Genomic DNA, 11187 nt, shown 5'->3' on the forward strand with positions numbered 1-11187 from the left:
CAAACACATCTTCCATATCTCTCTTCACTCTTGCAACCTCCTTAAACATTCCAGAAGAGTATTATAATCCCAGAATGCTTCATAGTTAAAAACATTTCTATAGCCCGCTTTGTCACACCTGCTCTAGCAAAGCCATTTTATGATGATATTATGTGACTTATGCACCCATCATATCAAACAAATTAGCTCACTTTTGAATCAGGTGCATTGGACTCAAATAGAGTCTTAATCAAATCATCGTACGCGGCAACCCTTAATTAGTATGAACCTTTGTTAACAGTTAACACCTGCACTCTACCTATTTTTGCTTAAAATGTTAATCAACTTGTTTAAGAAGACAAGATCAGGACTCCTCAACCCATCTCTAAGAACGTTCCCATATAACCATATGCTTCTTCTACCTTCCCCACTCTGAGACATGAGGTGATTGTGGAGTTCCAAAATCTCCTTGCTGATTCAGAAAATCTAATTTGGTGAACTGTTTTTATTAAAATAAAAACAAAAATTGGAACCTGCCAAAAATTGAACAATTTCTATGGAGAAATACACTCTCAACAGTCCCAAGCAAGAATTAAAACATAAAGTGTGAAGATTGATGAAAAATGTGTTAACCATGTTGCTTGGCTCTAGAGATAATCTGTTTCAAACTATCTCATCTCACATTTATTCCAATAGTCGTTAACCAATTAGCAGAACCGGTTTCTGTCTGTAGCAGTGTTACAGACCAAACCAAAAAACAGAGCAAAAACCAACTTGGCATGGCTATGACAAACATACTGACCCAAAAAAAAAAACAGCAAAAGAAAATAACCAAAAAAAAAAAGAAAAACCCTCAAACTAGGATACAGTATTAGTACGGTACTATTGCTATACACTGAATAAAAATACGAACGTAGTAAATAAATAAAAAATAAAACTCAAGATCAGTTTCAAACGTATTTTTAGGGATCAAGAAAGACTATATGTACAATTTCACCAATCTAAAGATTTGTCGCCATCATCATCATCATCATCATCACACGAACGTAGAAGCCTTTGAGGTGCGTTGATCTGTACCGAGAGTGATCACCATCACTGTCACATCATCATGATATCTCCTTTTCCTACCAGCCGGAACATTCATCAATTCCTCCAACGTGAATCCTAAAAACTCAAAAAGAGTAGTTGTTATTGTTATTATAAGATAATTAATGAAAACTTCTAACTGAAGAATAAATTAAAACATTCGCTTTACCAACACGAGCAGCCGCTTTAGCAACAAGACGTTCGAGTAGAAACTTTGCTGGATCACCACAAGGATTACTGGCAATGAAACCGTGCACGAGCTCTATGGCTTCCTCGTTGCTGAAGAAATCAAACAAACCATCGCTTGCAACTATAACAAAGTGATCCGACTCCGTTATCTTGTGAACTCTCATCGATGGTTCCACCGAAACGTAAGGTGGACTCAAAAGGTTACGAACTCTGAGTATCCCCATCAGTGCATCGTTCAGTTTCTCCTGCCAATAATAATAATTACAAATCATCAGCAAACAAAAAAATAAAATAAAATAAAAAGACAAAAAAGCTAAGTACCTTCTTCAAGTAACCAACTCCTAGAGCGCGAGTCACTTTAAGCTTTCCTTTGATTTTTCCACCGATAACGATCTTGGGATCATCAAGATGCTCACTCAGCAGCCTAGCCTCTTCGATCTCGTTATCAACAGTGTGATCCTCCGTGAGCTGAACAGCTTGCAGCTTCTTGTTACCGTTGTACGTCGCTAGCACAGCTCTGCTATCACCAAGATTCATGACGTAAAGATCCTTCCCGAAAAGTAAAGTGACCAGAACACAAGAACCAACCGACACCAAGTCCGGTCTTTCCTCCATTTCTTGCTCAACCATCCTCAAGAAATCGTTCTCCGCCTGGAGAAGCGCGCGGTTCAAGCAATCCAACACTCCTTGTCTGAACAAATCAGACGAAGAAGAGTCAATCATAACATTTACTACGCAGCCATCATCAACAACATCTTGATGGTTCTTCATCTGATGATCAAGCAGCTGGAGATGGAACACGATGGACTCGTACAAAGTACAAGCCAAGAAATCAGCAGCGTCTCTCCCGTTGAATCCGTCATAGATAGCGCAGAAGAGCCAACCGTTCTCCTCGGAGCAAACAGCCTGAACTCGATCTTCACCTGCAGCACCGCCCGCGACTTGAACTTCCATGGCAGAGAGCACAAACCCTTCGTTAACAGAAGAGGAAGGAGAGCTCATGGAGGTCAAGAAGCAAGAGTCCGGGTCAGGAGGGCTGGGGCTGCAGCTGAGACTCGCCATGCTTCCGTGGAGAGAAGGAGAGAGTATGTCGAGCTTGGAAAGCGCGGGGGAAGAAGGGACTTTCCTGAAGGATTTGGGAGAGTCTAGAGAAGGTAGAATCTCGGAGCCGATGACTCCGTTGCAGATGTTGGTGTTGGCCAGCGTAGGGTTGCCGCTTAAAGCAGCACCTGATAAACAGGAGAAGCTGCTCGTCTTTTGAAGGCGAAAGCCAGCAAGAACGCCGCCGCCGCCACGGGTGTCGGGAACAATAGCATCTTCCGGGATTCCTATCTTCTTCTTATTATTATTGTTAGTATTGTTATTGTTATTGCATTGATAGCCAAAGCTTATCTCAATCTCTCCGTAAGCATCACTTAACGTCTCTTGCTGCATTTTTTGTTGACAAAAGAAAAGGTTTCTGAAACAAACAAACAAACAAACAAAGATCAAGTTTTACTATTGCAGTCATTGAATCAGATCAAGATCCACCAACCAAGAAAAGTACAAAAGGACATTTATTTCAAGACTTGTTATTATCAAAGTGTGTTGGATCCCCAAAAATAAATATAAAGACAAGTCTGTAATTAAATCTTAAAGACTTATGCAGAAAACTTAACTGCTTTAGTGACCTTAGGAAAAAAAGATACATGGTGGTGAGTGTAAGTAATATAGATGGGGGGCCAAGATAACAAACACTTTGTTTCTTCAATTTTTTTTCACTTGGACAAGTTACTTGTGGAGTTAAAAAAAGTAAAACAATCTTTTTTTTTAATTTCTTCCGTACGCCGATATTAAATGCAGACCACAGAAGCTGTTGTTGTTGCTAAAGGGATTCAGATAAAAATGTTTTACAGAGAAAAACAAAACAGAAACAGAGGAACTGAACGATAAAATGAATGAAAAAGGAGAAATTTTGCCTTGAGAATATCGAACCATTCATAGAAACATAGAGAGAGAGATACTTGTTTCGTATGTGGTCATTAAACAAAACTGTATGAACAAAATCTTCTAAACACTGTCTGAAGGAGAAGTCCTAAAAAACACTGATGTATAAATAATTCTCCACTGACAGAACAAAAGCAGTAAGTAACACGCAAGACCGAAATTGCAAAACCGTGAATCTAAGAGTATCGGACGATAGAGAAGACATTGGAGACTAGTATACACAGGATTAGACAACGTGTTTTTTTTTGTTACCTTAACGTAGAAGGGGATGGAGAAAACCGAAAGAGGGATTCGAAGAATCGGAGAGAGAGAGAAGTCAGAGGAGAAAGCAAATCGGAGGGAGGAGAGGAAGGAAGCGAATAAGAAAAAGAGTGAGAGAGAAGAGGAGAAATATAGAATGGATGGAGGAGAAGAGCTAACGAGTGAATGTTTTCTTTGCTAATTTTGGGTCTCTTTAAAAAATCGATGCCATCCCTCTTTTATAACCTTTCTCTCTCTCTGGGTTTTTGATTCGTCCTTGCCTTTTTGCTTTAGTTTTTTTATTTATATATATATATATATATATATATTTCTCATTCAAAGTTCAGTTTTACACAGAAATATATGCTACTTTATTGTTTTCGTTAAAAAGAAATTAATATTATATTTTACTAATATCTAACTTTATCAAATCTCTTATATTTAAAAATCGTCCTTCGTAATATATTTTTAATATTAAATGTTATTTAATTAAGACATCAAATATTTTACGACAAAATTCTAAAACTAGTTTCGCTAATTTGTGAAAAGATAATTATATTTTATTTATAAACTCAATTAATTATTTACATATATTTAAAATCAATAAATATTTTAAAAAACGAAAATATTTTTTTCTCAAAATGTTAAAAAATCGACATTTTTATTTCAAAATTGGTGTTTTAATGAATTTTTTTTTCTTGGAAAATAATTTTTGTTAAAAGTGATTAAGAGATATATTTTTTGAATACAGATTATATCTTTATGAATTTATATAAAATAGTTTCTCAAATTCAATAATAACTTTGCAGAATATTTTTTTTTTTGACAAAACTTTGCAGAATAATTTGTATGCATATTTAGTAAGGTTTTCTTAAATGTGTATGACGTCTTCGTGAATTTGACCTATTTGCATATTTGAAAAAGTAGTATTAAATATATAACATCATTCTAATATTACAAAGATATTTTTAATATTTAGAATATTTTATAAATTTAGATATTAAATTCAAGAGTATCTTCTAACAATTTTAAAAAGATGTTATACATTTACAAAAACATTTTACTAAATATCCATATAATTCAAACAGTAAGTTATTCATAAATATATATATTCGTAAAAGTCTTGCCAAATACATATCTATGAATATATTTTTAAATACATATTATTAAAATTTTCCTATAAAGATATTATATATGTTATTCTTAAATTCTTAAATTTAAGAAGATATTATGCATATTTAGTAATGTTTTACTAAATCTACATTTAACTCAAATTTAGAAAGATATCATCACAATTATAAATGTTTTTATTAAAAATAAGTAAAATATTTTCTTTTTAAAAAAAATTCAAAAAAATTATTTTAATTTAAATATTTGTTTATTTTATATAACAATAGGAAATAAATGATATTGAGTATTTTCATCTTTTCTCCAGAAACAAGCGGACTATTTATTTGCATAATTGTTATTTTAAGCTTTAATGTAAATTATTTTTGGTTACATTAATCTTTGTGAACTAGTTTATGAACAAAACATGTTCTGAGCTATTTGAAGCTATTCAAAATTTTTATTAAAATACATGTATTGAAACTAAATGATTTTTACTTTTTTGTATATAGTTATTTAAAATACTATAATTTTAGACAAGTACATTATTATATAAAATCCAAAATATATTAAATAGAAATTATACATACAAATTTTAGAATTATATCCAATTTTAAGTCTTAGATTTTTAAAGTAATTTTTTATAGGATATTTTCAGATCATTCTGATAAAAAGATTTAAGAAAATTTTGGTGGTTTTTTCAAAATTACATTTTGAAAAATAAAAATTTATAAGAAATTAAACGATATTTTAATCGGGTAAATATGCATTGTTGTTTTCTTGGAATAAATGCATTGTCTTTTTTGTATATCACCTTTTGCTCTATCAAGAAAAAAATGCATTGTTTTCCTTGTTGTATTGTTTTTTGAGAAATTGGTGTTAGTGCACCTAAAGATATCTCATATTTGTCATCTACCCTTCCAAAATAGAAAATATTTTGTCTGACCATTATATCCTTACAGGGGCAAGTCTCTCTCTCTCCCTTCTCTTCTCTATCTTCTAATCATTTTATCTCTTACATATGTAGTTTTTATGCTTTTATTCTTCATCATAAATCTCTATTTTTTTACTCTGATTCTTTTGACACCCATATTGCTAATATTATTTTCTCATATTAATTCTATTATTTCTAATTTCAAATCTTGAAATATACATTCTTTTATTTAATAACATGTAAGTTAACAGCTATTTGACTAAGGGTTCATTAATGCTTCTACACCAGGAGATCTGGGTTTCGAATCCCAGTAAAGACGAAATTATGCGAATTAAGGGAGAGAAGGCTTACAAGAGGTTCTGCAGCATGGCGCAAGGAGTACCGTCAGGCATGGATACGATAGGGTGGTTCAGGTGAGGTGATGCAGTCAGTGACGGGTAGAATTGTCGGCCGTAAAATCGTCTATTACGTTCTCATAGTTTGTAATAGCATAATTATCCTAATTATCCAGAGTTAAAAAAAAAATAACTATTTCATTATTTACCTGCTATTGTTTATATTTTAATGATTTTGTAACTGATACATGGAGTGTTAGCTGTTACAAATAGATTTAGGACTATTTGATAGATAATTGATTAGCTGTTAATTGTCTCATTAATTGATATATGATTTGTTAGTCGTTTGTTATCTGATACAAGTATTTGTTAATGAATATATTTATATTCTTAACAGTTAACATTTTTTGTATCAGTGTTAATTTTTTGGTTTTCGAAAAACAAAAGCTATTTATAAAGGAGGGGTATTCTCGTCCTCATAGACACAAAATGTTATTACCTTTTTGGTTTTGGAAAACCAGGGTTATTACTCTAATTTGGACCATTTTTGGATATATTGTGCTCATTATCCCTTGTTTTTTTGGGTCAAATTTGTTGTTGTATTCGTAAATGACAATAACCATACAAATCTATAGACGAAATTGAAAAAACTATAGTCAACAATTGAAGGCAATAAGTGTGTTAGTTGACATTGTCTATATGCTTATGTCATCCTCAGATCCCTACCTCTCTATTATTTTTCTTGGACTGCTCAATGTACCAATATAATATTAGTAATAGTATACGATTAAGCAAATAACCTCCATTCTTTGTCTGTTGTCTAGTTTCCCACGATACCATCATATTAAAATTGCAAGGGGGGTTATGTAAGCAATTTTAAAATCGTAAATTTTTTGTCATCCTATGACATAAACCCACATGTTCGTCCACTCTAGCACATTCTGATACGAAACATCGACTGTATCTGTATATAACCTTTTCAGAGATGAGCTTTCCAATTTTATTTACAGTGGCGTGAATTGTGTTAATTTATATTCAGGGAAACAATTTAAAATATATATTTACAATAAGAAAGAATTGCAGTCTGGATGGGCAGCATAATATAAAACCCCACAAAATACGTTGTGACGTTGTACACAAATTCATAAAATTTTGAGTACTAGGCTACTAGCCACTATATATCAACGTGTCGGACATCATAGTTGCGGCAACACAGAGACGTAAGGAAGTAACTAATAAAATAAATAGTACACACATCTAATACTATTCAAATGGTGAGCAAGAAAAAAAATCGAGAATGTTTACAAGTTAGGTTGCGTGACGTAAGAGAGGGGAGCAGATCTTCACATTTTACAATATACTGTTTAATCAAAATTTGTTAAAACCTGACGAAGAAGCCACACGGAAACTATTAAATAATCACAAACACGCAATGAAAAAGCTATAAAAATTTTGTATAACTTTAATCGATTTTGACTTGGTTTAATTGAGCTAACTTATGATGTCACACCTGAGAAAAAATCCATTTCGATTTCGATTTTCTACATATTGAAAAAGTCCCACGACCTCAGACCGGTCTCCATATTAAACAACAGAAACTTGTACAGACTTAAACCGGTTTCCTTTATCAGAGCTTAACAACCACTCAAATCACTCAATCGATTCGGTTTGATAAACTAAAATTCCGGTTTAAGCTTGTGATTGCTTCCGTGAACTATTTTCCATGTGCATTAGTTATCTACCAAAGTGATGCATCAATAAAAATTATCGGACCAAATGTTTGGTATGATGATTATACAAACCAAGAGTCAATATTGTAATGCTAATTAAGAGGCTGAGTGGAAGATCATATCACATCAATATCATATCATTAATACGACTTATCAATGATAGGGAGAGTCGTTTAGTAGTTTTGATAAAAAAATAAATACCCACAAAATACTAATTCGTGGCTGTTGAGCACAGGAGAGGCTGCTTGCTGTTGAAGCCAACTGATTGAAACAGTCGTCATCACTTCAATTCCTTCCCTGAAAATGACATTCGATGACAATCCCATTTAGCTTACGTACCTTTTCTTTTGGCAAATATCTAATGACAGTAGAGGATTCAGTTTGTCTTTATTGGAAAGCAATTTTGTCAACTATAGATTGTACAGTTTCTGCAAGCTGTCTGTGTTATGTGCATCTAAGTTGCAAGCTGTTGTGTTATGTGCATCTAGCTGCAAAGTTCCTAACTCCTACGTCTCTTTCTTAAACCACAGAAACCTGAAGTTATTATTTTGTTGCTAATGTTTTATCAAGATACTACTACTATGTATAGATCCAGGGTGTTTATGCTGAGGTTACCTTGACTTTTTCTTTTGTATACTGGAATTAAGATGCAATGGTGTAAAAAACTTTTGTCATTCCTTTCTTTGTTCTCATCTGTGTGATCTGATAAACGACAAAGGAAGTACAGAGAATCATGTAAACAACAAAAAAGGAAAGATATCTACTTGAGACAAGGGTATAATGGATGTGTACCTTCATGCTTATGATATCAGATATATCGGAGACATGGGTTCCACCACACGGACACCCAGGGTTTTCACCTAATCTTAAGACTCGGGGAGTGCTACCCTGCAAGGTAAGTAAACATAGAAACTTGAGTTTGATATATACTTCAAGAAGTGAACATTCAATTGTGGAATTATTTGCTATCCACTTTCATCGCTTAGCTAACTGGATACCTATTTGACCATCAATGCAAAAAGGTTAAGTACCTTTGATGCTACCATTAGCATAGATACCAAATAGATGATACAACATTTTAGACAAAGAGCAGAAAATGGTTTATCTATCCATCATGGTTACACTTCACTTAAAAGCTAAACTGATCACTCTAAGAAAGCCACTGCCTCCATATAACATAACTGCAAAATTTTGATGTAACTGAAGATAAACATTGCTACTCCTATAAGAATTTGACGTCTATAAAGGAAAAAGGCTAATTTCTAAGCTGGACACTCGAGGTATATAGTGGAAGAAAAATCATTAGAGATGGAGGAAGAATATATTGAGACAAATAAATAAATACCTTGGGAATATAATCAGGAAGAGTGCCACCGCAGAGCAGGGATGCCTCTTCATAGGGTAATATAGCTGCATAAACCTGATACAAGGCAAAATAATCAAATTAATTGTTAATAAGCCATGAACTGATAACCATCTTTCAGCTAACCTTAGCCTCCTCCAGACCAACAAGAGATAGTACATGAAGATGTCCATCAAAGAATAAAGGAAGACGTACCTTTCCTCCTTTGGAAATCAGTTCATTAGCTTCTACCTCCAACTCTTTCTGCTTCACCGGCACTTCAGACTGTGGAACGACTCCTTTGTATTCCACAAAAGGTCTGGATCACAATATCGTATGGTTAGTTAAATAAACCACTTTTAAGTTGGCAAAGACGCAAACAGATGATAAAATCCTCAAATCTCCTTTACCCGTCAGGGAAATGGTAGCCTTTCCCAGGCTCCAAATGTCCTAACCCAACCTTGTGCATACACAAATCTAGCAAGTGTCCAGCTGAGTGCAACCTGATCACGAATACAAATGTAAACTTCAAGAGTAGGTTCCACGAAACAAAAAAATAAAAAAATTGAACCTAGTTTTTCTAAAGTTTTAGTTGCATAACAACGAGAACAATTTTTAAACAGCCTATATCAATATTCTTTAGATGAAATCTCCAAAAAGCACATATTCACATCACTTAGTGGCAAAACCAAAACCTACAATCAATCAATCAATCTAATCAATCAACCCTTTCCACTAAAGGAAGCTACAAGTTCTATTTAGCATTCCTTGCCTGGAGTTGAGTTTGCGCCTTGATTCATCAACAAGCAACTGAACTTGTTTCCCATTCTCAATATCTTCAGGATTCGAACAACCCTCGAAAACTCCATAATGGAGAACCTAAAGGGAAAGACATCATAACGATTTCACCAAACTAATTAAGCATTGAGATATAAAAATTCAAAAAAAAAATAAAAAAATTTACGATTCCGTCTTTGGATCGAACATCTTGAACGGAGAAGTCGAAATCGGAACCGGGGAATTGGATTAAACCGGTGTCAGCTGGCTGGCCTCCACCTTGCGGATGGAACACGGTGGAGTCCAATATAACAGCTCTACGTCCATCCTCCCCCTGTGATTCATAATCATATACAGATTCAGCATTCTATAAAGAAGAGGTGGAGAGTTGTGAATTATGACCTTGAACAAGGAGAGAAACGTGGCTTGGGATTGAAGTTTAAACATGTCTACATGATAATCAAGCTTCGTCGGAGGAAGAGGAGGAGAATCCATTGGTGATTCGTCGCGTTGAACCAACGAGGTTTTTTTATATAAGTCTGAAGTGACACTCAAGTGCCGTTCAATTCACAAGTCTTTGACTAAAAAGCCGCCTCTCGAAAGATCCACCAAGCGCAATATAGTTGAAGCCTTTGCTGTTATGGGCTTTTTATCTCATATTTGGGCTTTCTATATTCAATTTGTTTAAATACCATTTTTTGAGATTTTATATTATCTATGAGTTATGTCATAGAAGCAACTACACTCACGTTTTTGTTTAAAGTTTAACCACTCTGTCACCCCCAAAACAATACTATACCCATAATCTCCAATGCCATTCTATTTCTTTACTTAAAAATAAATGAAGTTTTGAATAAAAGATGTTCTAATCAGCGGCGGAGCCAGCCGAAAGTTTTACCAAGGGAAATGTAAATTTTATCTTCAATTTATAGGATGGCAGTTAAAGAAAATTCACCACTAAAATCATATAAATTTCAAATAAACAATAAAAAAAATATTTCAGTATCTTATAGGGGGTAGCTGCCCCCCCCCTACTCCCTACCTCCCTCCGCCACTGGTTCTAATCTTATTTCGTTTTCAACTACGTAGTGAAGTAGAATGGGGAATTTTCAAAAATACCACTTTCAAAGTACCATTATTCATTTTTACCACCACTAAAGACACATTTTCAATAATCTCTTATTTATTAAAATTGTAAAGACTCTTATATCTTTGTTTTTATATGTTTTTCAAAATTCTAATCCCAAATTCTAATTCCTAAACCTCCAATTCTAAACCCTAAACTCAAAATCTTCAACTCTAAACCCTAAACCCTAAACTATATACCCTAAAATCAATATCCTAAACCCTAAACCCTAAAGTCTAAACTATAAACCCTAAATCTTTAACTCTAAACCCTAAATCTTAAACTCTAAACCCGAAACTATATACCTTAAACCCTAAAACATCAAATCTAAACCCTAAATCCTAAAACTTTAAATC

The 11187-nt window shown here is 33.7% G+C and overlaps 2 protein-coding genes across 3 annotated transcripts; both read right to left on the minus strand.

The window, feature by feature from the left end:
• Positions 1 to 827: 827 nt before the first annotated feature.
• Positions 828 to 3707, minus strand: LOC108862365 (probable protein phosphatase 2C 40). Its single transcript, XM_018636468.2, has 4 exons — positions 3493 to 3707; positions 1576 to 2713; positions 1235 to 1499; positions 828 to 1143 (listed from the first exon to the last, which is right to left on the minus strand). Exons 2-4 carry the CDS (start codon positions 2686 to 2688, stop codon positions 1016 to 1018), a joined length of 1506 nt encoding a protein of 501 aa, XP_018491970.1. The 5' UTR covers positions 2689 to 2713; positions 3493 to 3707; the 3' UTR covers positions 828 to 1015.
• Positions 3708 to 7707: 4000 nt separating this feature from the next.
• On the minus strand, positions 7708 to 10272 carry LOC108859049 (uncharacterized). Of its 2 annotated transcripts, none has more exons than XM_018632896.2 (9): positions 10108 to 10271; positions 9893 to 10039; positions 9701 to 9807; positions 9339 to 9431; positions 9145 to 9247; positions 8932 to 9006; positions 8379 to 8474; positions 8202 to 8288; positions 7708 to 7883 (listed from the first exon to the last, which is right to left on the minus strand). In XM_018632896.2, the coding sequence occupies exons 1-8, from the start codon at positions 10198 to 10200 to the stop codon at positions 8229 to 8231; spliced, it is 774 nt and encodes a 257-aa protein (XP_018488398.2). In that variant the 5' UTR covers positions 10201 to 10271; the 3' UTR covers positions 7708 to 7883; positions 8202 to 8228. The 2 variants fall into 2 exon arrangements, with proteins under 2 accessions (XP_018488398.2, XP_018488399.2); XM_018632897.2 differs by lacking the exon at positions 7708 to 7883 and adding an exon at positions 7948 to 8104 and having other exon boundaries at positions 10108 to 10272.
• Positions 10273 to 11187: the final 915 nt, after the last annotated feature.

Source organism: Raphanus sativus, chromosome 5 (assembly GCF_000801105.2).
Source record: "Raphanus sativus cultivar WK10039 chromosome 5, ASM80110v3, whole genome shotgun sequence".
NCBI lineage: Eukaryota > Viridiplantae > Streptophyta > Magnoliopsida > Brassicales > Brassicaceae > Raphanus > Raphanus sativus.

Coding starts and splice junctions, on each gene's coding strand:
- LOC108862365 (XM_018636468.2), bottom strand. CDS start 2,688: ATGCAGCAAGAGACGTTAAGTGATGCTTACGGAGAGATTGAGATAAGC. Junction 1,500..1,575: donor GAGTTGGTTACTTGAAGAAG/GTACTTAGCTTT, acceptor TATTATTGGCAG/GAGAAACTGAACGATGCACT. Junction 1,144..1,234: donor TAAAGCGGCTGCTCGTGTTG/GTAAAGCGAATG, acceptor TTGAGTTTTTAG/GATTCACGTTGGAGGAATTG.
- LOC108859049 (XM_018632896.2), bottom strand. CDS start 10,200: ATGGATTCTCCTCCTCTTCCTCCGACGAAGCTTGATTATCATGTAGAC. Junction 9,432..9,700: donor AGGCGCAAACTCAACTCCAG/GCAAGGAATGCT, acceptor ATTCGTGATCAG/GTTGCACTCAGCTGGACACT. Junction 8,475..8,931: donor TTCCTGATTATATTCCCAAG/GTATTTATTTAT, acceptor CTTACCTTGCAG/GGTAGCACTCCCCGAGTCTT.